Source organism: Struthio camelus, chromosome 2 (assembly GCF_040807025.1).
Source record: "Struthio camelus isolate bStrCam1 chromosome 2, bStrCam1.hap1, whole genome shotgun sequence".
Classification (NCBI taxonomy): Eukaryota; Metazoa; Chordata; class Aves; order Struthioniformes; family Struthionidae; genus Struthio; species Struthio camelus.
The window spans coordinates 99,288,334-99,312,540 of NC_090943.1; the positions used below are offsets into that span (position 1 = coordinate 99,288,334).

The window sequence follows — 24,207 nt, forward strand, 5'->3', positions numbered from 1 at the left end:
GTGTTTACGGATGGATGACAGTGTTTCCCTCAAGCAACCGTCAGTGTCAGAACAGCTTCTCAATTTTATGCTTCCCTCCATGCTTCTCAGTCGGTAGATCACCACCCATGTGGGTGATGTGCATTTGCAGCATGACCAGAAGCCTTGACAGTGACAAGAAAGAAACTAGACACTATGGTTGTGTTCATGCACAAAGCGATTTTACCCAAGCAGGAGATGCTAGAAGAGACTGACTGCAGTCATGTGATCCCACTCAGTTTCATTTCAAGTCATCCTAAAATGCGTTTGGGCAGAGCTTGTCCGTGGTTGCTCATTGCTTCGTATGGAACACAAAGAGACAGCGAGTGAAAATAAGGAGAAAAAAAGGAAAGGAGAATGAAAGTAACAATGGTGTGGTGGTGTGCCTTCCAGTGCTTTTCTCTAAGGATCTGTATTTTCTTAAACCTACTTAATGTCTTTGATTTAAGCCAAATTGAATGAGAAAGCAATACATCAGACCAGGAAAAGGGCCTGGGCAAGGTACAAGAATGGGGAAACAGAAAGCCACAGTCTGATTAATATCCTCATCCTGGTTCTGATTATTATGTAAACTGGAATTATGATTAAACACATACATATATAGATTGATACAGAAAGCATACCATGCTTCATCATGCAGTCATTCACTCTAGGTAGAACGAATGGCACGGCACACAACCAGCAATGAGAAATCTGTTGGTGTTTGGCCTTCATAGAGAAAGGCGGGCTGCTGTTTCACATGGGGCTGCAGAAGCTGACAAGGTGTCTGGGCTATTGGTCTTCCTCACAGTCTGTGTAGCACATCTTTGACACCAAGAGCTGCATTAATATAGCTATTGCACACGTGCCTTTAATATGACTGCCATCAATGAACAATTAAAACAAATAATGGGAAATAGAGGTCTAGGAAAGTAAAGTTTTTACTTGATAGGAGTTGAGCGTTTCTATCATTTTACCCTACAACATAGTATTCTGTAACAGTAAAGTATCCTGGATTGGACAGGAGTTGATATCGCGGGCAACAACCAACATAATAAAGAATAAAGGACCTTGAAGAAAATCTCGTGTAAGTGTTTGGGTAATGAGATCATAACTACGCTACTGGATTCCTCACAAGACGGGGAATATCACAGCATACGATATAGCAATGGTTTAGGGATAACTGCTTGGGAACTGGGGAAACAAATATCTGTCCAAGGAAAGGCATTAGCCTTTATTGGAAACAGGGTAAATATTGCCAGGTTAGAATCTATTTATATAAATTCAGAGGTCTGCAACTTTTTTTTTTCCTCTCTCCAAACAACTGGCGTTTTCACAGGGTTTGTATTCAGATGTCAAGCAAGGAGGCACTACAACTAATACTTGCTATGCAAGGCAGTATGTGACATCAAGCAAAAATAATTGACAAGGATTAGGCAAGGAACTTTAAAGATATTAATGTAAATAAGGTGAATTACTTAGGCACAGACTGACACAATAGCAAAATACTGACCCATCACAGAGATATTACTGTCATATAGAATATAGCATTTCATGACATACAGCACTGAAAAGAGATGTTGATAAACAATATTCTTTTACAGAACACAAAGAGTGAACAACCATGCTTATGAGGAGTTTGACAGTGTACCTCACTGAGTGTTGTTGATTTATCAAAGAGATCAGGAAGGAGACTGCAAGAGGTTTCAGCTATTTCTCTCAAACAGAGGCCAAAAGGTTGCGATGGACACTTGTCACAAGAGCTGTCTGCTGGGTGCTAATGCAAGACTTGGTCCTTTACTTTCTCTTGTACAGTATGAATAAAATATCACAGAAAGACTGCGAAATGGAAGGTATTTCTATGACAGCAGTGTCCAGGTGACACCCTTGAAAACAAATGCTTGTTTTACACAGGGCCTAACTAAACTATGCAATTGAGTGCCACAAGCTATTTTTGTGGCTTAGAGCTTAGCAGGTTTCAAAGTGGGGTAACACTTTTACAGACATAATAAGAACACCTTCATTTACATTAAGTCAGATAAAAAGAAAACACGTAAAGGATATTAATACACACAGAAAAAGTGAGCTCTCTGTGACAAGAATTATCTGTTTTTATTTGTGTGGACAGTAACTAGCACAGGATGAACTGATTTCTAGTATACAAATAACACAGATAAATAATAGTCAAAAATAATCTATCACATACAAGGCAGCCTTAACTCTTTGGTGCTAGAGAAAACATATGAGTATATTATCTCACAATTATATAAAGATTTCTTGCACCTTCCTCTGAAACATCTGATCTGAGCTACTGTCAGAAAGAGGATATCAGAATACGAATGGTCTGAGTCATCGTGGCAGTTTCTGTGTTTCTTCTTCATAACAACTCTATGGCTCCTTGGATTATGACAGAAACACAGAAATGACATAAAATACTACAACAATGCAGTATCAATATCTGAATCAATACAAGTTAAAAGAAAAAGCAACAATCTTATTTCCTGCATCCACTCCAACAGAAACCGAGGAAAAAGTAGAGAACACAGGGTTTTTTTTCCCATACTGAAATATTTTTTTTTTAGTGACTAGTCTCCTCATCACTGAATCCCTCCCAAAGATTTTTTTTTCCTTCACTCTGTGAGTCTCATCTTTTTGGACTGTTCAGTCTAAACAGTATAGACCTGGACATGAAAATCTGGTAAACATCCAGGTGAAATGCAGCACCACTCAGATTTGACATGTTACGTCCTGACTTTGATTTGCCTGCTACCATTCTGCCTCATTCAGAGAAGAGCTGCCTTCTAGTTACAGCGTTCATGTGAGCAAAACAGAGACACATCTATCTGCCCTTACCAGACCAGCCATATACTGCTTTTGCAAAGTACTGAGGAGAACGGCCCCCTGTTCTGAAAGGTTCTTTAATATAAATAAAAGATACTAATCACCCTGACAAGTGCAGCCGAAATACCCAAATAGAAGCAAATGATTCATAGATGTGGGGGCAAGCTAATGCTCAGTCCCGCGGTGACATCACACCGGTGCTGTGGGTGGTACTTTTTCCTGTTACCCTCCAAGATACTTTCAGGTCCTCGTTTTCCTCTCCTGCTTCTTCCTCTGGCAGCCTGCCTGCCCCTCCTCACTCTACATCGCTCCCTTCTCCTTCCACCGCACTTCTTTTGGGGAACCTACCTAGCGTAGGTGCGTTTGTATTTAATCCTCCATCAGACCAATTTATATTGTTAGAGCAGTGATGGGCTATTTTAGTTGATGCACCTTGTGCCTCAACTTGTTACTTGACAAAAGTATTTGTCAAACAAATACTTTTAAGGACTGCTAGGGTGCTGGTGCCCTTCCTCCAGCTGGAAGGCACCTACATGCCTCACACCTAGCGAGTTAAGTGGCTAAAAGCTCCATCATCCTCTAGCATGAAAGTACATGGAGGCTGCTATATGATGTGGCCGGTTCCTAAAATTGACACATTTCCAGAGCTTTGCACACTGCACAGCAAAAGGCCAAAGAGGAGCAAGACCATTAACCAAGCGTTATTTTTGCCTCCAAAAAAAAAAAAAAAAAAAAGAGCTTTTGCGACCTCGAGAAATGAGGCATTCAAACATTTCACCTTCCCGCAGCTCACGATGACCTGCCCCGAGAGATGACCTTGCCCGCGGGTTTGGTCCCCACCTTCCCCCGGCAGAACGGGGCTTGGGAGTGATTTATCCCGAGGCAACACCCGAGTAACAAGTTCCGGGTTGCGCAGAGGATGGGGGACGCAGGTAACCGGCGGTGGGGGGGGGTGGGGGAGAAGGAAGGGGTGGGAGAAGGCAGGCTGGTGGCGCAGAGCGGCCGCCACACGGCCAGCGTCGCCGCGACCCCCGCGCGGGGACCGCCGCTGAGCGCGGAGCCGCAGCGCCGAGTGGCGCGGCCGGCCGGCAGGGGGCGCCGGGGAGCAACGGCCGCACCCCCACCCTCTCCCCTCGGCTGCGGCCCTTTTACAAGTGACCGCGGTTCTGATTGGTGGGAGCGATGGCCCGCAGAGATGAGCGACGCCTTCGGATTGGCCCACAGGTGCCGCTCGGCGGGGGGGAGGGGCAGACGGAACCTATATAGGCCGGGAGCGCGGCCGCCGGAGCTCAGGCACTAGGGGAGTGGGGAGAGGGTGGGGAGGTGCGGCGTTGGGCTGCGCTGCGCTGCGCTGGCGGCGGGCGGTGGGCGGGCGGTGTGGGCGGCCGGGGGACGCGTGCGTACCTCAGCCCTGTAGCGGCAGCTGCGCTTGCCAGCCGGTGGCAGTTGGCCGCAGTCGCTCCGGGTGTCCGTGGGAGCGGCGGCGCTGGCTGGCCCCAGCCATGCTGTGCTATGTGACCAGGCCGGACGCGGTGGTGATGGAGGTGGAGGTAGAGGCGAAAGCCAACGGCGAGGACTGCCTCAACCAGGTGAGGGGCCGCGCCGCCCTGCCCTGCGCTCTTCGCTCCCCGCCGTTGCCGCCGTCTTTCTCCCTCGCTGCCTGCCAGGGGCGCGAGCTGGGGGGGGGGGGGGGAGGAGTGAGCGAGTGGCCGTTGGGCGCCGCAGACCGTTGGTGCCTGACAGAACCGCACGAGGCCCGGGGGGGGGGAGGCGCGCATCGTCCCCCGCGAGCCGGGGAGGGTTTTGGGGAGGGGGGGGGAGCACGCGAGCTTGTCAGCTCGCAGGCGTTAAGGGCGGTGATGGCGTGAGGGAGGCAATGTAACCCTGCGCAGGGGCGTCCGTCGGGATGGGGGTGGGGAGGCAGCCGGAGCTGCCGCTGCAGTCTCCCTGTTTCCCCTCCCCCCTTTTCATGTTGGATGCAGAGGTGGCTGTATCCCCCGCCTCGGGGCTTCCCGGGCCGGTGATTGCCCTTCTGCCTCCTCCTTCGCAGGGCGTGTGGAAAAGGGGGAGGAGGGAAGGCCTCGGCCTCATTGCTGCAGTGTGGAAGCCCGTTCTACCTGTCCTGGGGGAGAGGGGACGAGTGGGACCCACCTGGTCGGGATGACATCGCCCGGGCGGTGTTGAGCCCCCTGCTAAATATCAGTCCGTGTAGCCTAGTTGGAGCCCTGGTAGCTGGGGCTGTCGCCCAGGTGTCTCTGCTGCTTGGTCGCCTTCTTCCCGACGTGGCAGTGGCTGCTGCTGTGGGACGCAAGAGACAGCCAAACATAGCTGCCCAGTCTGTTGGTGGCATCTAAATAAAACTTGTGGGATATATGTTTTTCGCCTTCTTCCCTAGAAAGTGCTATTTGCTGTGCTGTTGAATTAGATAGTCTTCTCTTCTGGAAATCTACTGATCCTCTTAAGTGGGTGGGGGGAGGGAGGGAAGACCCCGACCACACCTGGAAATTCATGTGGTTTTCAACCAGTAGAGAAATTCTCAGTTCAGTATTTTTACATCCTGTTTCGAACATAGCTTATTTTAAATCAGAGTCATTACATAATCTTTTGTATGAAGGTGCTTACAGCAGGAATTATCTGTTTAAGTATGTGAGCAGTCTGAAACAGTATTGGATTCAGATATTTTTGGTCTAGTCATGTTATAGATTCATTATATAGAACATCTTTCTTTCAGGTTTGCCGAAGATTGGGAATTATAGAAGTTGATTATTTTGGACTGCAATTCACTGGCAGCAAAGGGGAAAGTCTGTGGCTCAATTTGAGGAATAGGATCTCCCAGCAGATGGATGGTTTAGCCCCTTACAGATTGAAATTACGGGTCAAGTTCTTTGTAGAGCCACATCTTATCTTACAAGAACAGACAAGGTAAGCTAAAGGTGATTATAAGAAAAGCTAATTTATCCTTTTGTTTTTCTTTTTCTGTAACTTACAAAAGCAATTGCACATTAGTTCTATTTCTTGTGTCTTCTGATAATCTTAAGTTGACTTTTCTGAGTAGTTGTTTTAAGACCCGAGTGTTGAAGAGAAGTACTGCTTTTTTTGAAAAATGAATAAAATCTGTAGTATTGTAAGTATTGTGTAGCTAACAGCGGGTGGTGAGAGTGGAGTTCCATGAAAACTTAGTGCTGCAAGTGGGAGAAACTAAGCTACCAGTAACAAGTTACTTATATGGTATTTGCATGTCCGATAGTAACCCCTGTGCAGTGGTGTTACTGTGGGTCGTTTTAAACCGTTGGTACAGAAAGGCAGGAAACAATTCCTCCCACACTGCGTAAACTTGCTGAATTCCTTTTTGTCCTTTTAGTATCATATTACAGTAACTTTCAAACAGCTATAGGCTGTTTGAGGCTACAACAGAAACAGCTGTTTTGCTTCTTCTGTGGCCAGTCCTCCTACCTAAATTGTTAACACTGTTATCCAATTTTAACAATTAGCCTTCTAAGATTAATAGCAAGCATTTGTTTTTACTGTGTGAGTTTGATTGCTACATGGATCACAATTAGTTTCTCTTTAAAGAATGCTGAATGCTTATATGTTAAATAAAGACCTTTCAACTCATTTCTCACCAGCTAATTTTAGGTAATACAGTTAATATAAGTGGGATAAACTGTATCTAGTGGATAGAGCATAATACCATATCACATTTCCACTGTTCACCTTAATTTGGTATTTCCAGAATCAAGATCATTGATATGACATGGTGGTTCTGCACATGTTTGGCTAATGAATTGGTCCAGAGGCCGACAGCTTGATTTGATGCATATTTCATAGAAATTAGATTCTGAGTTAGGAGCATGCATATATCATCTTGTCTTCTATTGTTTTGAACTCTTACAGGGAAAGGGGATTACGGAACAATGATTTCAGCTTTGAAGGTGAAAATTTTCAGAATGCTATAGAATAAACTGTAGTTGTCCCACATAATAGCTTTAGTCATGCAAATACATCACAACAAATTCCAGTTTTATATACCTTACTTTGGAAAAATATATTCTCACATCTATAGCTTATCTTTATGGACTCTTTCTGAGAACTTTAAGAAACTTGTGGCCTTCTTATTTAAATACTCTCATTGAGAAAAAGCGTGAAGCCAAATAACAGGAGTTTTTTATGTACAACAAAAGGAGCAACACAATCTCTTTGCCCAATAAGGCAGAAGAGATTACCCTGAGCATCTTGGACCTGTCTCCACACAGACCAAATCAGGGTGAATCTGAGAAAGCCTAAAGCTAATATGATTGTCATCCTGTTATCTTTGCCAAATGTTTGCTAGACTTTACTAGATTTTTGCAGACACCTGTGTTCCTACCTGCAACTTTGTCAATGTAGAAATTGGCATGTTCAGCAGGTTAATGGCTTGAACTGGTGAAACATACCCTAAGGGCCTAAAAAACAGGTTCTGTAGCTGGAACAGAGGTTGCATATACACATAAAAATAGCAAATACTTATCAGCTCTGAAGATGAATTTAAGAAGTTGTAGGTGGGAAGAGTTTTCTTTAGGAATTATTTAAGAATATTTTAAAATGAATGTTTTTAACATAAAATTTTAAAATTTATTGAGCTGTGGTCATCAGAAGAGAATGCTCTGCTCTGGAAATAATTACATAAAATTTTGGAGGTCAACATACATTAAATGCTAGTTTTAATGCCACTCTATCTTAGAGGAATATTCCTGAGGCTTCAACTAAGCTGTATCATACTTTGGTCTACATCCTGAATATTCTTACTAAGAGTCTAGGTTGTAAAAGTTTGTTTTGGCTGCTGCCTTTTAGTTGTTCTTACTGCTGGTCCACGTGAGAGACCTGGAATTCCACAGTGCTGTGGTTAATGTGTGCTTCTGGAGTGTTGATGCTGAGTTTAATTCAGTTAGCTTGCCCTTTTTATTCTGTGCAGATTTGCATGAGGACATTATTGTGCTTTCATACTTAGTTTGCATGTAAGCTTGTGCGAGATTAAGGGGAAGACAAAAGCTTGTCAAACCTGTCATTAAGTCAATAGTTGTATCATGCAAAGATTAGCTGTATGGTTATAGCTAACACCTTTTTTCTTATCTTTACTGCTGAAGTCAGTGTGCTGGATGACAAAGATAGTGATAGTATCCTTGCTGTTTTTTAGTGCTTAGGTTGACAACTGATGTTTTGTTTATGGTGTTATTGGTATTAAGTGGTTGAGTTCTAATGTCATGTGTGTGAAGAACGGTGAAGAAATCTCCCAGATCTTTACATGCTGCCTCTGAAGTTGGTAGATAATCTCATCTTGATGCAAGTGTGTGTACCAATTGCAGCACTGCTCTTTTCCTTAGAAATTAGGCACATGTTAAGTAATTTTTGAACCTAGAAAGTTGCAAGTGATTGTAAATCATTTTCTTAATAAGATTTACCATGATTAGTGAATGTTGTAACTGAGTTTCTCAGGTTCTTTATATATATTTTGAAAGTGTTGTCAACTGCAGTTCTCTGCTTCATTGAAGAGATCTTTGTCTTAATCTTAAGCATGCACTGCAGTCTTAAATTTCTTTGTAGCATTTTAGTGTTCAGGTTTCTACATTTTGTGTAAAAAAAAAAAAAAAAGCTGATCTGGCTACTAAATACCAAACTCCACTTCTGTTAGCTGCAATTGGTGTGCAGTCCAGTGGATGATAGCAACCTCATGCTTTTAATCCTTTTTATGCAAGAGCCTTTTCCTTAGTGAATGCTAAGAGCAAATTATAACTGTATCTTTGACCACCATGGTGACAAACCACCTTCAGTAGATGATTTGTAGTAAGCATATGCAGTGCTCCCATTCACACTTTGTTTTACAGTTAAATTGTTTTTATTTTCAGTGTTCTTTGGAACCCAGTGTCTATTTTTAGATAAATCCTGGTGGTGAATCTGGCCACATAATTTTGTAGTTTATAATTGTTCTCAATGAAATGAAAGTGCTTCAGTGCAAGAATAGGTACTCAAATTTACTATACTGCTGTCAACTCCAGTTTCAGGAGCAAGTCTGAAAGGTGAAGTATGCTTGTTTAGAAGAGCTTGAATAACTTATTTTAGTTTTTGAATGGAAAATTGCATTTCCTTGGGAAGGACTGATGGCTTGTTTTTGCCTAAAATATAGATGATGATCCTAGGCCTAAATCGTAAGCTCTAGCTTATGGCATGTTCATTTTCACTGGTTTCAGTGATCTCTGTATTTCTTCATAGTAATGCGACAGATGTTTAAAAGGTAACAAGCAGTTTATTCATCAGACTGATTTTAAAGTTGCCAGATGGTGGTTGTGCCAAACTTTATGAAGCAGTGAATTAGTGAGGAGTTGGGAATGATGCTACTTGATTTTTCAGAATTTGTTAGATGATTGGGGGAAGAAAACTTGCTTAAAACTGATTTGAAAAGGCTGGAAGACTTGAGAAATCATTTTGCTTACACTCAACTTGTTAAACACTGTTTTTAATTAAAGCGGGGTGTGTCTCTTTGTGTTTGTTTAGCTTTCTTTAGCCAAAGCTGTGCGGCTCCCTACTGGTTAAGTGATAACAATGTAACTTTAGGTCATTGACTGAGAGTAACCTCTGACTAATAGCTACTAGGCATGTCTGACAAATCAGCGACTGCTGCACTGGAACATGGCCCAGGAGCTGAAGAAATTCAACTCCTGATTGGCCTGCAACTCTGTCTCGAGGCAGAAAGTTCTTTTATGGTTAAAAGGTTTCTTTGTGAAACATGAAGCACACAAGTCTTGAAACTTGCATCCACCTTAACAATGAAAGTGTTTGCTGAGCTGTACAGAGGGGCAAATTGCACTAAATGATCTTCCAAAAGAACAATGGTTTATTTAAGCTTTACATAATAAAGTCAATGTTTTAGAGATCACAAAGTGGATAACTTTTTGAGAAGCATCAAGATTTGCCCCGTGTTATTCACAAACTTTAAAAGGGGCAAAGTTGTCTTGCATAGCATGACTGAAAATCAAATATTTGTATATAAGTCATAATAATATAAGCTGCCCAGTTCTAACATGTCACATAACTCATGAAGCACTGTTCAAAATAGCTTTATTTTGCCAGCCTTGAGATAGGTAGTAATGTTTTGGAAGCTGTTAAAAGGTGTGAGCACTACTTGCAAATATTTTAATTACAAAGAACATTGCTTTTCCAGTGTTATCCAGCTGCAGTGATTAACTACTTAATTTTCCTAGATAGTTCTTAATGTTTGTTTTTGATCAGTTAGATCCATATCATAGTAGCATCCCATGTCTTACAGCATTGACTTCCAGTGCAGCCATATCATGGTATTCACAATGCAAGAAAACTGTCCGCTGTAGTAGACATCAGTGTTAGGTTTATGGAACTGTTTGTTCAAATCAGAATTGAACTGCAGCTGATAACCTTTCACCTACTCTGAGAGTGAATAAGTTCAAAGATACTGAGGAATGTAATAGTAACTGTGTCCATGGTTTTGCTTTTTTTGTTGAGTGGCTTATATCCTACTTTTGCAAATGGAACCATATTCTATTGCTATGAGATCTTGATCATCGTTGTATTTTACAATTATGCCTCTTAATCTTGATTCCTTGAGAATATAGGGAGTTGTATGTTACTTTGCAGTAGCAAAGAGCTTTATTCTATGGTAAGGAATATCATATGGCAAAGAACAGGCAGTTCCTTGGAATGTATGTTAGGACCCCTGCCAGTAGTCTGGTGAGAGGATGGGTTTTTTGGCTATATTTCTTGGGTTTTGCCACATTTTCAATAGGCAGCTAAGTTTAGAACTTAAAGCTTTGACTGTAGTCTTAGCTCTATTTTCCTAGTTTTTCATTGCTTGATTACAAAATGCTCTATGAAGAACAGTTTTCAGTGATAAGCTTTACATCCTAATCCTAATTATTCTCAGATAAGTGGTTCTAACTTTTTATAAGAGATGAGTTTTGTTTGCACGTGCTCTATGTATTAGTTATTTTCACCCAACTCAATTGGCAATGGATTGTTTTAATGTAGTTGACTTGCCTCTTACAGGAATTTTATTGCAGCTACTGACTGCAATACTGTTATTGGTTTTGGTAGAAGTAGCAATCAGTATTCATAGCCTGCATAAATTACCTCTGAGGAGGGGAAGAAGTGATGTGAGATGTAGGTTTAACTAGCTTTGGTTTCTGCAAGGTGAACCATCTGCAGAGATGGTGTCTTGCAACTTCCCCTTTCTCTACAGCATTTGTATTGTTTAAATCATTTGTGTGTAACTAAAATACATTAATCATCAGTGTACACTTGCTTTTACTGGGTGTGTTAATGTGCAAATAACTTGAATTGTATGGAAAGTACTGGGATAATATTAAGAGACCGAATTCTACAAATGTGCTTTCTTCCTTTGAAAAGGAGGGAATTCTGTCTGAGGAGTGGCTCGCTAGAAGTACCAGTAGCAAACTTGATGCTTTGGCTTCTAATCGGTATTTCTGTGCATTGTTTTGAGATATTGCCATATATCAATGGCTTTCACTGTCAGATACCTCTAGCAAGCAAAAGCTATTTTAAGTATTGTACAGTATAAGATGGGATGCACTACATTGAACTCAAAGGAAATGTTGAGTAATTGAACATACAGGAATATCTAGCATGAGGCTTGGGGGTGAAACTAATGCTATTTTAGGTTAGTGTACACTTTTGTACTGATGCTGTCTATATATAGAACTCAAGATACTGGGCCTTGGGAAGGTATAAGCGACTTTGTCATCACACTGGAAAGTTCTGTTCTTAGAGCTGCTGCTAGTTGTTCAATGTCTAGCAGATGTTGAGATGACTGAGTCACAGCAATCTGCTATCAGTAATGTTCTGTGTTGTGAAGACTTGTTGTTATGAAGCTTTAAAGTTGAAGCACAACTTTGACAAAAGTGGTAACAAAGCTGTGTAATATGTGAATAGAATATTGGGGGGATTTAAAAACACTTTATCTGACTTGAATTATTTCTCAAATTTCTAACCTACTATAAATATTAATGTCTCCCATATACCTGAAGCAATGAATATGTTGTAGCTACAGAAAGGTATGATTTGATTCATTTCTTATGTGGTGATTGAGCTAAAATATTTTACCAGCAATGTTGGGAACTTAACCTTTAGAGGACTTCAGGTTTTGAACTACTGTGCAACTGTTTCTTCAGTGGGTGGTGCTTTTTAACTGTGGTTTTGAGTTCACTGTTTTAAAAGTTGCCAGATAAAACATTAAACACAAAATACTAAACGCTAAAATAATTCGTTGAAAAACTGAGTAACCTTTTATTGTAAAGCCTGAGCATCATTTTAAAGGGGAGAAGCTTTAACAATTCTTTTTTCTTATCTAACAATTCCTTGAGAGAGAGAGAGGGGACACTGGATTAAGTACTATTAAATGCTTTCAGTAAAATCTTTGCTTAGGTCACAATTTAATTCGCAAAAAATTCCATAAATTCTTTCTGTTAATATCTGTAATATGACCAAATTTTCCACAGATCTGTTGGCCCCATTAGACTTTGCAAAAATTAGGAGTCTAGAGGCAGTTACTCTTCTAATGCTTTTGTTTTGCTTGTCAGTGTTCAGCAATAAAAGCATGTTCTTTTGCCTTTCTCTTCAAGGATCAAAAGAGCTTTTTGCTTTTGTAAATATTTGTTGCTTTTATAAAAGTCTGGCTAGTGTCATGCTTTTGAACCTTGAAGGGATGATTTTACAACATACATTAAAATATATTTCTAGAGAAGTGTGATCTTAAAGGCTTGGATGAACAGGCAGCACCAATCAATCATTTTTCAGCTGTATGAAATCTTTGCAGCCATTAGTTATCTTTCAGTTTCTGGGTTCTTTCCTTTCATCTAGTACATTTCAGGACTGAAAATCAGCAGTGAATTTGCTACCTGAACTTTGGCTCAGGGCAACTGCTGTAGCAGATAAGTATGGAGGAAGAAACTGCTGTCATTCAAAACTAATTTCACTAGCATGCCCTATGTTAACTCGTTTGTCTTGCTGGATGCAGTTTAGATGACAGGCTAGAGCCAGCAATGGATTTTTTAGGTGCAAACTAATGACTTGGGAGATAATGCTGTTAATATGGGTATTTTGTCTTGCATCTTCTCTGACTCAAGGAATGGTCAGCCAGCTTACTGCAGGGTAAGCGGGTAAGCCAGGATCTGAACTTGCATAGCTTTAGTTACTTTGAAGTAAGTGCCCCTTACACCTGGCATGTCTCTCCCCTTTGTCAAAAAAAAAGTAAAGTAGCTTAGCCTCTCTGTGAGATGCTTCCCTGTATAGGTATGAGCCTGTTATGGGATGTGAGTGCCGATTAATGTGAAATAGCATCACATCAGCTATACCTTATCACTTAAACTTGCTTGTTTCTCTATGCTGTTACTGGCTTTTCAGTAATAGAATGTGACAAATGTTGCTTCTGTAATGCATCTATACCTGCAGGAGCAATCTTTTGGTTTTTGGCCCCGCTGTTGATGTCAATAAGGTCTCCCCAGCAAGGGGAGAAGACTGACTTTCCTGTGTAGTCAGTGCTCTTTTTATGCACAAAGTAAGCAAATGGAAGATGCGACTATTCTGGTGTTGTAATTGCAAGTGTAACATAGGTGTCAGCTGATGAGAACAAAGCTGTCAGATGTTTCTTTGAACTACTGTAATTAGTACATACTTGTAATTACTTGAAAACCTGTTCTGATATTAAGAGGATCAGAAATGCATGAATAGCTTTTTTGTGAAATATTGATCAGAATTAAGGAAATAGCGACTATTTGGATTTATTTTGGCCATAGGTTTTTAGTAAAATACTTCACTGATCTCAAAACTGTCAGTTAATAAGCATATCAAATTTGATTTTTTGTGTAGGATCTTGCAATTGTTGTAATATCTAATTTTTTTCTATAAAACTGCAAAACTAAATGGATTTTGCCATTTCTTCAATTGGTGCAGATTGCATCATATTAGTAGACTTTCTGCTAAGCTGATACTTATTGCCATGTGATGTTCAACAGATAGGACCCAGTCATTTCTTTCTCTGGTTTGCAAGGAGGGCAACAGTTCAGATTTCATATTGCCACTTAAGATGAGTAACTAAATCTGTCTTGTTTGCTTAGATGTTTTTTACCTAATTGTAATTAAATGTAAAATATATTGATCAATACTGCAGATTGGATAAGTCTTAATGTTTATGATCATTAAAGTATAATTTCCCCTAGCATTCCTGAAGCTTAATAGTAGATTAGACATGTGGGAGTTAAGTGGAAATAATGAAAAGGAGACAGCTTAGAAAATGGGAAGCATGTTCAAGAATATTGAAGTCTTCTGTTCATCAGAAAATGCAGAAAGTTCACTTTATTTTAAAGGAATTGTCATTGGGTTTTGGGTGTTGAAGTAGAAGATCAGAAAACCTATTTCCATATTTCCAGATGTGACTGCAATGTTATACAGTATGGAAAAATATTGCATTTATTCAAATTTGTTCTTAGAGGCAGGTTTAGTCAGTGATTATGCATCTAACTGGGAAGGAAAAGGCCTGAAACGAATAAAGCTACACCATTTTTATGCTGTTATCTTCACTGTTGCACAAAGGGAGCTCTATGAAGAGCTACAGCACTTTTTCCTGAAAAGCTCAAGACAAAAGGCTGTCACATTTTTATTACTGAACTGATCCACTGTTCTAGCCCTTGAAATGAACTGTCTTCAGTGGAAGTTGCTGAAATAAATTGGGGAAAAAAAATCATGCAAGTTAAATACAAATATTGATATTGCTTGTTTTCCTTGAAGCCTGACTCTTGATCAGTACTACAGAAGCTGGATGTGGTCTGTGGACAACCCAATTGTGTGACACTGTCTCCAATTAAGGATTTTATTTGCTCTGTTGCAGCACTGTATTTTTTGAGTCAATAAACTTTGAATTAGCAGGGTAGCAGAAAAGGATTGGAGGAGAGGTTTGGAACCTGCTCCAAGAGGAGCCTAAAACAAGGAATAATGTGCTAACAGTGAAGGCATACGTACTGTCTGAAGTGCTTGTCCTTGCTCCACCTATATCTGAGTCCTGGACAGAGTGGGGCTGTTAGCTCCTCCTAGTCTCCCATTAGCACTGCAGAAGTGTAGATCTATATTTGGATAGGTGTGAGTAATGCAGTGAGAGCACTGGTGTGGCAACTGCAGACACTGGCATTCCTCAAACTGGTTGCAAAGGGAGATGTTGGACTGTGGAGCTGTGACTGTTGCAGGAAATGGATTTCGGGACAGTTTATGGAATGATACTATTAAATCTTTTTTCTGCTTTCAGAAGGTTTAGGTATCAGGCTATCTTTTATTTGGACTGCTATTTTCTTAGCAGCATTTGCTATAATAGAACCAAGAATGAATCCAGCAATTATTCTGCAAGTTAGAGTTTCAGAGTTATTACAAAGTAGGCCTTTATGCTTGTATAAGGGAACATTAATATAAGGTGTTGTCCAAATTTGCTGTTGGAATGAAAGCTAATCGCTTGCCAGCCTCTTTACCTCTAGTGAGGAGTGATTCAGCATAGCTTTTTTAAACTTTCAGAAAAGTAAAATATAAGTGTCCCATTACTGTGGAAGTAGATATATTTTTACTGGTACTAGGCTTGACTTATCGAAAGATTTTGCTTCCCAATGATGTATACTACCTCTGCATCTGGTTTCCTTACAGATGTTGAATCTTAAGAACAAATGATGAAAATTTTATTATCTATAATTTATATATAATCCCCCTTAGGCAAGATAAGGATGAATTTATAGAACCTGAAATAGGCTATAGGAGGAATTAACAGGCTGCTGTTAGTGTTGGTGGAAAACTTGGTTGGACCTGTTAGGTAATTAAGAGTAGTTTTGAATTTTTCAGCTAATTGACAAATCTGTCTTGATCCCAAGTATAAAGGTTAAAGTTGTTGAGCCTAAAATAGCAAATGGTCTGATAAATACCCTTACAAATAGACATTTCTGTACTTTATTCCACAATGCCTTTTCAAGCATTTCAGGCTTTTCTTTTGATCATGGTGCTTTTGCCAGCAACATCTCCCCTTTGACTGTGGTAGCAGAGCCATTTCAACTCTGTATAGAAGTAGTTTCTCATGTTGAATAGTACAATTGTATATGCTGGTTTGGGCTGCTGTTAAGAAACTTTTTGTGAAATACAGTATTGCAGAGCAGTTTGTAAACAGCAACCAAAGAAAACTGAACATAGGAAACTAAAATTCTTTGTTTCCTATGTTTAATTTTATTTGGTTGCTATTGAACTGAAGTTACTAAGTGGCTGTATGAGTTACAGCAGTGGCTGTTATTAAGAGCAGGATATTAAAATAGTGTTAATTTATTTTAATAGTGCTTTTAGACACTGAAGACACTGTCTTCAGTTGTATCCTCATTTTTAAGTTAGTGGATAAGAAGGTGGCCCTTTTTCCTCTTATGCTAGACTATTTCTCTACTTGGAATATTCATTGCAAATTTTTGATTGCCAAACTAAAGGCTACCACTTTAACATTTTGAGTGAGCAAACCATATCTAATTCTGTTACAGGCATATGTTTTTCTTGCATATGAAAGAAGATCTTCTGGCTGGTAATCTTCAGTGTTCTTCAGAGCATGCAATTGAACTTAGTGCATTGTTGGCACAGATGAAGTTTGGAGATTATAACCAGAACACTGCCAAGTACAGTTATGAAGAGTTGTGTGCAAAAGAGCTCACCACTACCATTCTGGAGAGGTAAAAAGGGTGCAGTGATATAACACCATTTTTGGAGGCCAAAAGTTTTAAACTGTTGTATTAATTTGCTGATGCAATAGCATAGCTTGCTGTTGTGAAAAAAGTAAAAATTAATTTTATACTTTGATCTCCAAAGCTGTGTAGCTTAAATATTTTAATTAACATTCTGACTTCAGTTTGATTTAAGCTCAGATATGAATATTTCTTCTTGAGGCAGAAACTGCTGAACTAGTACTTGGAAAACAAATGTATCTAAATAGGTAGAGCAGGGTAATGTACATTGTTGGCAATTAGTATGTAATCAAAGTGCAAGAATGTCTTAGACCTATGTTTGTGAAAGAAAATAGCAATATTTTATCTGGCTTAGTGTCCTCACACTGAGAAGTAAACAGGCTTCCCTGAACATCTTCATAGCTCAATTTCTGTATGTCAGGAAGAAAATTTCAGTTTGTCATGCTCTCTGGTGAATTCTTTTTTACTTATAAATTTGTGGCTGTTCAGGTAGATACTTGGGGGGAGGGGTAAGTAGGAAAGCCTTGATTCCATGTAGCTTTTATAATTACTAAGCAAATGTACAGTAGTGTCCCTTGAACGTTCTCAGGATGTTTTGGTAGTTTTCTTTCCAGTCCATGATGACTGGAAATATATAGCCAAATAGGTCAGGAGCATATAGCAAAATCTATGTAATGAGGTCATGTAAAACCCATGTTATAACAAGGTGCTGACAATGGTGCTTACTTGAGTTTTCACCTGTCCTTAATTTTTTTAATCAATAGCATTACTGCAAAGCACAAGGAGCTAGAAGGTCTAAGTCAAGCTTCTGCTGAATACCAGGTTCTACAGATTGTGTCAACCCTGGAGAACTATGGGGTAGAGTGGCACTCCGTAAGAGATAGCGAAGGACAAAAACTTCTTATTGGTGTTGGACCTGAAGGCATCTCCATCTGTAAAGATGACTTCAGTCCTATCAACAGGTATGTGTTTTGGAACAGTGTTTTCTTCTGTTTTTTGGAAGTATTGAGAATGCATCTAGCTTTTATACACAACTGCTCTATGAATCACTAAAAGGAGCTATCAGAATGTGGGGTCTGAGGACACTACCTGCTTATCAAGAAGACAACTGGTGTTATTCAAATACTCTCGTTTTATATATTTATATTTACTTATTTTGAAGCAGCACCTTCAGCCTAGTGTTACAGACCACAGTCAGAGGTTGTTGTATTTTCTGATAAAACTGCACTGTAGAAGATTGTGGAAAATGCCTTTTTTAAATGCAAAATAACCTTGCTTTATTTTACTTTTTTAAGGATTGCTTACCCTGTTGTTCAAATGGCAACTCAGTCTGGGAAGAATGTGTATCTGACTGTTACCAAGGAGTCTGGTAACAGTGTAGTTCTTTTGTTTAAGATGATCAGTACAAGGGCAGCAAGTGGACTTTACAGAGCCATTACAGAGACACATGCGTTTTACAGGTTAGTATTGCCACTAGAGTAAACTGCTGTGCCTCTTCAGTAGTATTTAAGTGCTCCATCAGCCAGCGTTTTGACTGCACTTTAGAAATCTCTGCAAAATATTGTTGTGCCTTTGCAGTTTCTTGAGTCCAGCAGCTGAGTAGGATGCTGCTTTCAGTTTTGCTGGGTGGGAGTACAAGACAAGATTTTTTTTCCTGCAGCACACTACTATAAATAATAGCACTTCAGAGTATAAATTTTACTGCTTTCTTTGGCACCTCATAAACAATACATACATATTTTTGTCCCTACGCATAGGGAAGGATGAGAGAAGTAGCAGACAGTTCATGTACTTTGTAAAATATGTATGTAGTCATAGCTCATGGGCAGGCACTCTTTGTTTAGCCTTTACTTGGCTCCTCCTGTTATCAAAAGTTCTCTGTATACCACCTTCCCATTGCGTTTACCTGAAGAGCCCTAAACTTCCTGTGTCCTTGCTCGCATGCCCAGTGTTTTTTCATGCCAGCAGCTGAGCATTGTATTATCCATATTTTGTTGCTATTCAAGGCATAGGAGCTATACTCATTCCCTGATGGCTGATTTCTTTTAAACCCCTTCTCACTCCCATTTTGAGGTCCAACACTGTTCAGAAGAACTCAGTCTTGGACATTTAGTGTTAGTTTCTTATTGCTGAAATTAACTACCACATATCAAGTTGAGTTAATACTTGGTCAGAGAAGGATTATGCTTCAGCATAGGGAAGAACATACACTAGGCAAAGACTTGCCCAGCTTCTCAAAATTAGAACATTTTAATACAGTTACAGCAATTATCATCAATCTAGTAACCTTTCTAACCACTATATATATTATAATAATTCTGCTTGTATTCTGTGAGCCTGGTGTTAAGTATGACATGTTCTGTTCTGTAATTATAAGCCCTTGTAGTTTTATTTTGCACTCATCATTTTTCCAGGCAGTTAAAAGCATTAAGTAACTTTTAGCTAGTCCTAACTCCTTGATCTTTGTCTCTGCTTGTAATTTCTGCTGTCCTTTGCATCTTCTAGTTAAAGTTCTGCTTAAATTAAAACCAAGGAACAGCATTGGGCCATAAGCTTTGTGCTTTATTCTTGGACCTTATGCTTTGATAGGCCATAGGCCTTGTGTTCTTGTTCATGCTGTCTTTCCTACGTTGTCTAGAGAAGTATTCCTTAAGCTTCTGCAGGTTTAGCAGTATCCGAGGCCTGTGATAACTGCATCCACACTGGTTCCCTTTGGATGATATAGCACTAGTATTAGGAAGTAATTAGTGGGTGTTTGGTTAAAGACATTACTTGAGACTAAGTTAAAACATTGTGAGAGCCTGTCTAAAAAAAGAGGGGTTATACTAAAGGTGATTAACTATTCCGTTAATGAAGCATCCAGAAATTGCCATGTAAAAGAAGTGTTGCCTAGCTGAACTGTGGACTAAGCATTGTCCCTTAGCATAATGCCTTAAGTCCCTTAGCATAATGCCTTAAGTCCCTGCCATAGGATTGTGACTCCATCTTGCCAGATACTTCATAATATATGACATAAAGTAACTGTCACTTTCCTTCCATTTTTAAAACATTTTTCAGAGTAGAGCTGTGGTGAAAACAGCTCAACGTTGTAGAGCTTAAATGTTATTTCAGATGGCTATTTTCTGCTTTCTTAATATTGGTGCTATTGCATCAACTTTGGGAACAAATTATTGTATGGATAGCTTTAGTATTAGCTAACTAAGTTTGCATTTGTCTTGTTTGTTTTATAGATGTGACACTGTCACTAGTGCTGTCATGATGCAGTATAGCCGAGACCTAAAGGGTCACCTAGCATCTCTGTTCCTGAATGAAAACATTAATCTTGGGAAAAAATATGTCTTTGACATCAAAAGAACATCAAAAGAAGTTTATGATCATGCAAGGCGAGCTCTTTATAATGCTGGCATCGTGGATCTTGTTTCAAGAAGTGACCAAACCCCACCAAATTCCCCCCTTAAGTCTTCGGAAAGTAGCATGAACTGTGACAATTGTGAGGGTCTCAGCTGCCAGCAAACAAAAGCCCTGCAAGAGAAGTTACGGAAGCTTAAAGAGTCCATGCTTTGTATGGTGTGCTGTGAAGAAGAAATAAATTCAACCTTTTGTCCCTGTGGCCACACAGTATGCTGCAAGACCTGTGCTGCCCAGCTGCAGGTAATTGCAATTCATTAAGATGTGAGTTGGCAAATTAGTTGAAGTTTTGTTTTTTGTGTATTTAACAGACCTGGAATCATGTTTGTGTTGATATTCTAGTAAAACTAATTTTTAAAGTCTTATTTGCAGTAAGCCAAAGAACATTTTTTAGTTGAGTTTGAAAGACAAGCCTCAGCTATGCTTATAAATGCAAACTTTTAGCAAAGGCGAGAATTACATTATAGTGTAAATGTAAGGAAGTCTCCAGTAATTCATGATCAAGGCAGAGTTTCTCAAAATACAAAGTAAACTAATTTCCTAATGTGTTTTCCTTTCCAGTCATGTCCTGTTTGCAGATCTCGTGTAGAGCATGTCCAGCATGTGTACTTGCCAACCCATACCAGTCTTCTCAATCTGACAGTGATATGATCTGCGTATACACTTTAAACTCATCATGTACTTTTTAAACTGCACTAATATGAATTGCAACCATTGATTGATTGTGAAGAATTCAATCACTCTGGCACCAACCTGCAATCAAAAGCAAAAATACTACATCTCTGAGCGTAACTATTCTTTGTTCAGCATGCCCAAGAAGATGGTTTGAGACATCTTTTGAGAGCAGAACTGTAAACAATTCATGTTACTTAAAAGGAGAATGATGCATAAGTTTGTAGCATGGCAGTGTTGCCGAAAAGCTAGGTAACCCTGGAGAAATATGGTGTATGCATATTAATATACCCAGCAAGAGCAATGCAGCCTTTAGTTTTACACTCAATTCTTTTTAGTACAGTCACTCCATTATTTTAATAGTAAAACTAGCTTTTACAAATAGCAGTTTAGTATGGTTCATAGTTTTTGCTTTTAGTAAACTGTTTTAAAGGGGAGAAGATTTTTAGAAATCATTTCTTAAACTAAGGTTACAAGGCTTTCATCAAGCAGCTGCATTTAATTCAGAATTCCATTAAATAGAAAATTATAGTATAGCTTTGGAAGTGTAGAACAAATTTGATTTCCAAGTGTTGAGGGTGCGTTAGGAAAGTCTTCTGTAGTGATGCACCATGGAGACGTTGTGGGACTTCATTTGCAACTTGTGATGGGGAAGCTTTTCTCAGGTTTCCCTCATCCAATTCAAATGGTGGTCTAGAGTGCTGCAGTCAGTTGCCCTTTATTTTTGGAGGCTGATTTTTAAATTACTAAACATGTGCTATTGTTCCTAAAATAGGGTTTGTGCATACTTGTAAATGCTTTCTTGAGTTAACTTCTTTATTGGATAGATTCTTTCCGCTAAAATCTTATTCTCTACCCCATATTTGGGCATTTTGGATTCTAGTTTCCTAGTATTTCTCCAGGATACAGAGGGAACTAGGGGACCATGTTTGGGTGCAATACTGGCTTAATCTAAGCTAGAAAAGGACACTGTCACTTTACTGAGATTTTCTGACTATACTTTTCATATTGCCTTAATGTAGCAGTAATGTGTGTTTATGCATCTGTTTCTTTGCACAGACATTTTGTCAAAATATTAAAGCTCTACTTTTTTATGACACATTAGCATATAAACCTTACTCTAAGAGGGTATTTATTTTTTCACTTTGTAAAGAAAATTTTGTTTCCTCATGAAGCAAGAGCTTTGTCCTATATTGTAGACAACTTCTGTCTTTTTATATTCAGATGAATAAATGACTTTAAAAATCTTGCATTTGTCTTGCATTATCAGTAACTGTTTTTAGTTTTGATGAAAAATTCTACCCTGAGGCATTACTGACCTGCAAGTACAGTAGGTTCTGTATTTTCATTTTTATAGTCTGAATGTTGTGGGTTCTGTTTTAAGAGGGAATAGTTCTCAAGTACATGCAAACTATGAAGGAGGGAAGACAACTTGCCTGGTAGCCATCTTCAGGCATTGTACTTTATGGTCAGAATACCAGCTATTTAAAAATAGCTATCAGAATTAGCTTTCTGTGGTCAGCTTTTCTACAACAAGTTTCCCTAAATAAGTAAGATACTCTGGTGCAAGAGAAACAGAAGAATGCAGGTTGAGTAAAAATTTGAAGCTTCAGCAGCTAAGGCTAAGGTGACTTAATTGTAGACATATTAAAATGACTTTAGTTTTGACTGAAACTATTCATCTGATTTATCTTTAACTTCTGACTGCTTTCACATTCTGGAAAATATGTTGCTTGAACACTGGATATGGTGCTCTAGTTTGGCCATTAATAAGCTGAAAGAAATAAGAGTGCTGGGGTCAGAGCAAAATTTTTTGGCATTCATGGAGCTGTATTTTGGAGAGAGGGGACTACAAGTCACCTTTGTTTTTTTTTAATGGATTTATTGTTATTTAAAAAGACATCTCAGTGAATAGTATGTCCTGATGCCAAGACAGCTTATCAGGAATTGGAGCTTGAGGCCCTGGATGTTTTCCCCAGGGCCTAAAAATTACTTTAGGTTAGGTCGGAAATACTGTTGATCAGGGGTGATGGGGAAGGTGGCTGTGAACTAGGCAACAGCTTCGAAATACCAGGGCTGTTTGTCTCGGCTGGAAGTTGATGAGGCACAAGATAACTTGCTGTTCAAGTTATTGAAGGTTAAAGATTTCATTTGTTAGCAAGGAGGTGCAACTGAATTCATTTTCAAAGATGGTAACAAGTTCTGAAGCAAGGTTGCATTAGCCCTATAATCCATTTACAGGGAGGAATAGGAACACAGATGTTTTCTTACTGGAACTATATTTTACTTTTATCTTGAAATAAACAACCCCCTATTTGGCTTTAAAAACACCTTTTTTTGTGTGTGGAAAAAGGTCTAGTGTAAAATAGTGAAAGCTCTCTTTAGCTTAAGGCAAAACCGTCCTCAAGCCTATTCACATAGGCAATGGAATTTTTTGTGCTGTTGCATGAAATGGAGATTTTCCATTTAGGCATTTGAGATGTAAGAATACTAGCATGCAAGTGTAAACATGTTAAGGTCATGTTCTATGCAATTAAAAACATACTGAAAACCCACTAAAATGAATTACACTGGACTGTCAAGTCTTTTCCTCCCTCAAGTTAACAATTTTCATTAAACTGTTCTTCAGTGTCAGTGTTAGGCAGAATGCACTTATTTCTACTCTTTTCATTTGCTGTCACCCAATGTTCTAGGTAAGAACAAAGATTTATTGTATTCAGCTGTTGTATCAGTGTGAAGTCCAAGGTACTGAGAAGTTTCTGCTACAGCCTCTGCACTTGTAAAACATTACCTTCCTCAGTGCTGATATAATAGCATTAGTAAACTCTAATATACTGTCATATGGCAGCTGGCTCAAGTGGATCATAAATATAAATAATTTTAAGTGTTAGGCATCTGATTCAGTGTTAGACAACAAGCTCTTAAAGGCAAGCATGACTCTAGATACTTGCAACTGGCTGTGTAACATGTTCAACATCACTAATAAAAAGGATTCCAGTAGTTGGAAGCTTAATTAAAAATTGGTTTTAGGTGATCAGGCCTAGAGGTAGGTCTGACAGGGAACATTATAAAGATGAAATTCAGGTAAGCCTGTAACATTCTTTGTGAATGTGTTCTGTGTACTTCCATAGTCTTGGGAAGCTATGCTCAGTGTCTAGTGTAAGCGCTTAGGTACTGAGGTACAGGTTTAGAGAAGAGTCTGGGAAGTGTTGATGGTATTTGACTGTTGTGTATTGGCAAAGAAATGTGTGGAGGACAAGCAGACACTAACAGCTTGTTGCAATTAGGAGGCATGAGATCAGTATTTGTGTGCTATGTGCTTTAGCAAAAGACTATTACTTAATGCTCAGACCTCAAAAATGGTAACCTTTTCTAAACACAGCAAATGACCTTGTTAAATGCTTTGCTTTGTTTATATGCAAGCTGTAACAGGATGCAACACAACTTAGACTGATAATATAAGAATAGTTTTGCTTTTTTCATAGTTTTCAAGAGTTTTGCCTAAAATGTAGTTGGCCAT

At 39.3% G+C, this 24,207-nt stretch overlaps 1 protein-coding gene across 1 annotated transcript; it reads left to right on the forward strand.

The window, feature by feature from the left end:
* Window positions 1–4,133: 4,133 nt before the first annotated feature.
* Window positions 4,134–21,935, forward strand: MYLIP (myosin regulatory light chain interacting protein). Its single transcript, XM_068931747.1, has 7 exons — window positions 4,134–4,427; window positions 5,570–5,760; window positions 16,410–16,595; window positions 17,372–17,569; window positions 17,903–18,067; window positions 19,838–20,258; window positions 20,577–21,935. The coding sequence occupies exons 1-7, from the start codon at window positions 4,341–4,343 to the stop codon at window positions 20,664–20,666; spliced, it is 1,338 nt and encodes a 445-aa protein (XP_068787848.1). The 5' UTR covers window positions 4,134–4,340; the 3' UTR covers window positions 20,667–21,935.
* Window positions 21,936–24,207: the final 2,272 nt, after the last annotated feature.

Bases quoted from the DNA above. Each gene is read 5' to 3' on its own strand.
- MYLIP (XM_068931747.1), top strand. From the start codon at position 4,341: ATGCTGTGCTATGTGACCAGGCCGGACGCGGTGGTGATGGAGGTGGAG. The intron at 16,596-17,371 runs GTAAAAAGGGTG...TTTAATCAATAG, and splicing joins ACCACTACCATTCTGGAGAG to CATTACTGCAAAGCACAAGG. The intron at 18,068-19,837 runs GTTAGTATTGCC...TTTGTTTTATAG, and splicing joins GAGACACATGCGTTTTACAG to ATGTGACACTGTCACTAGTG.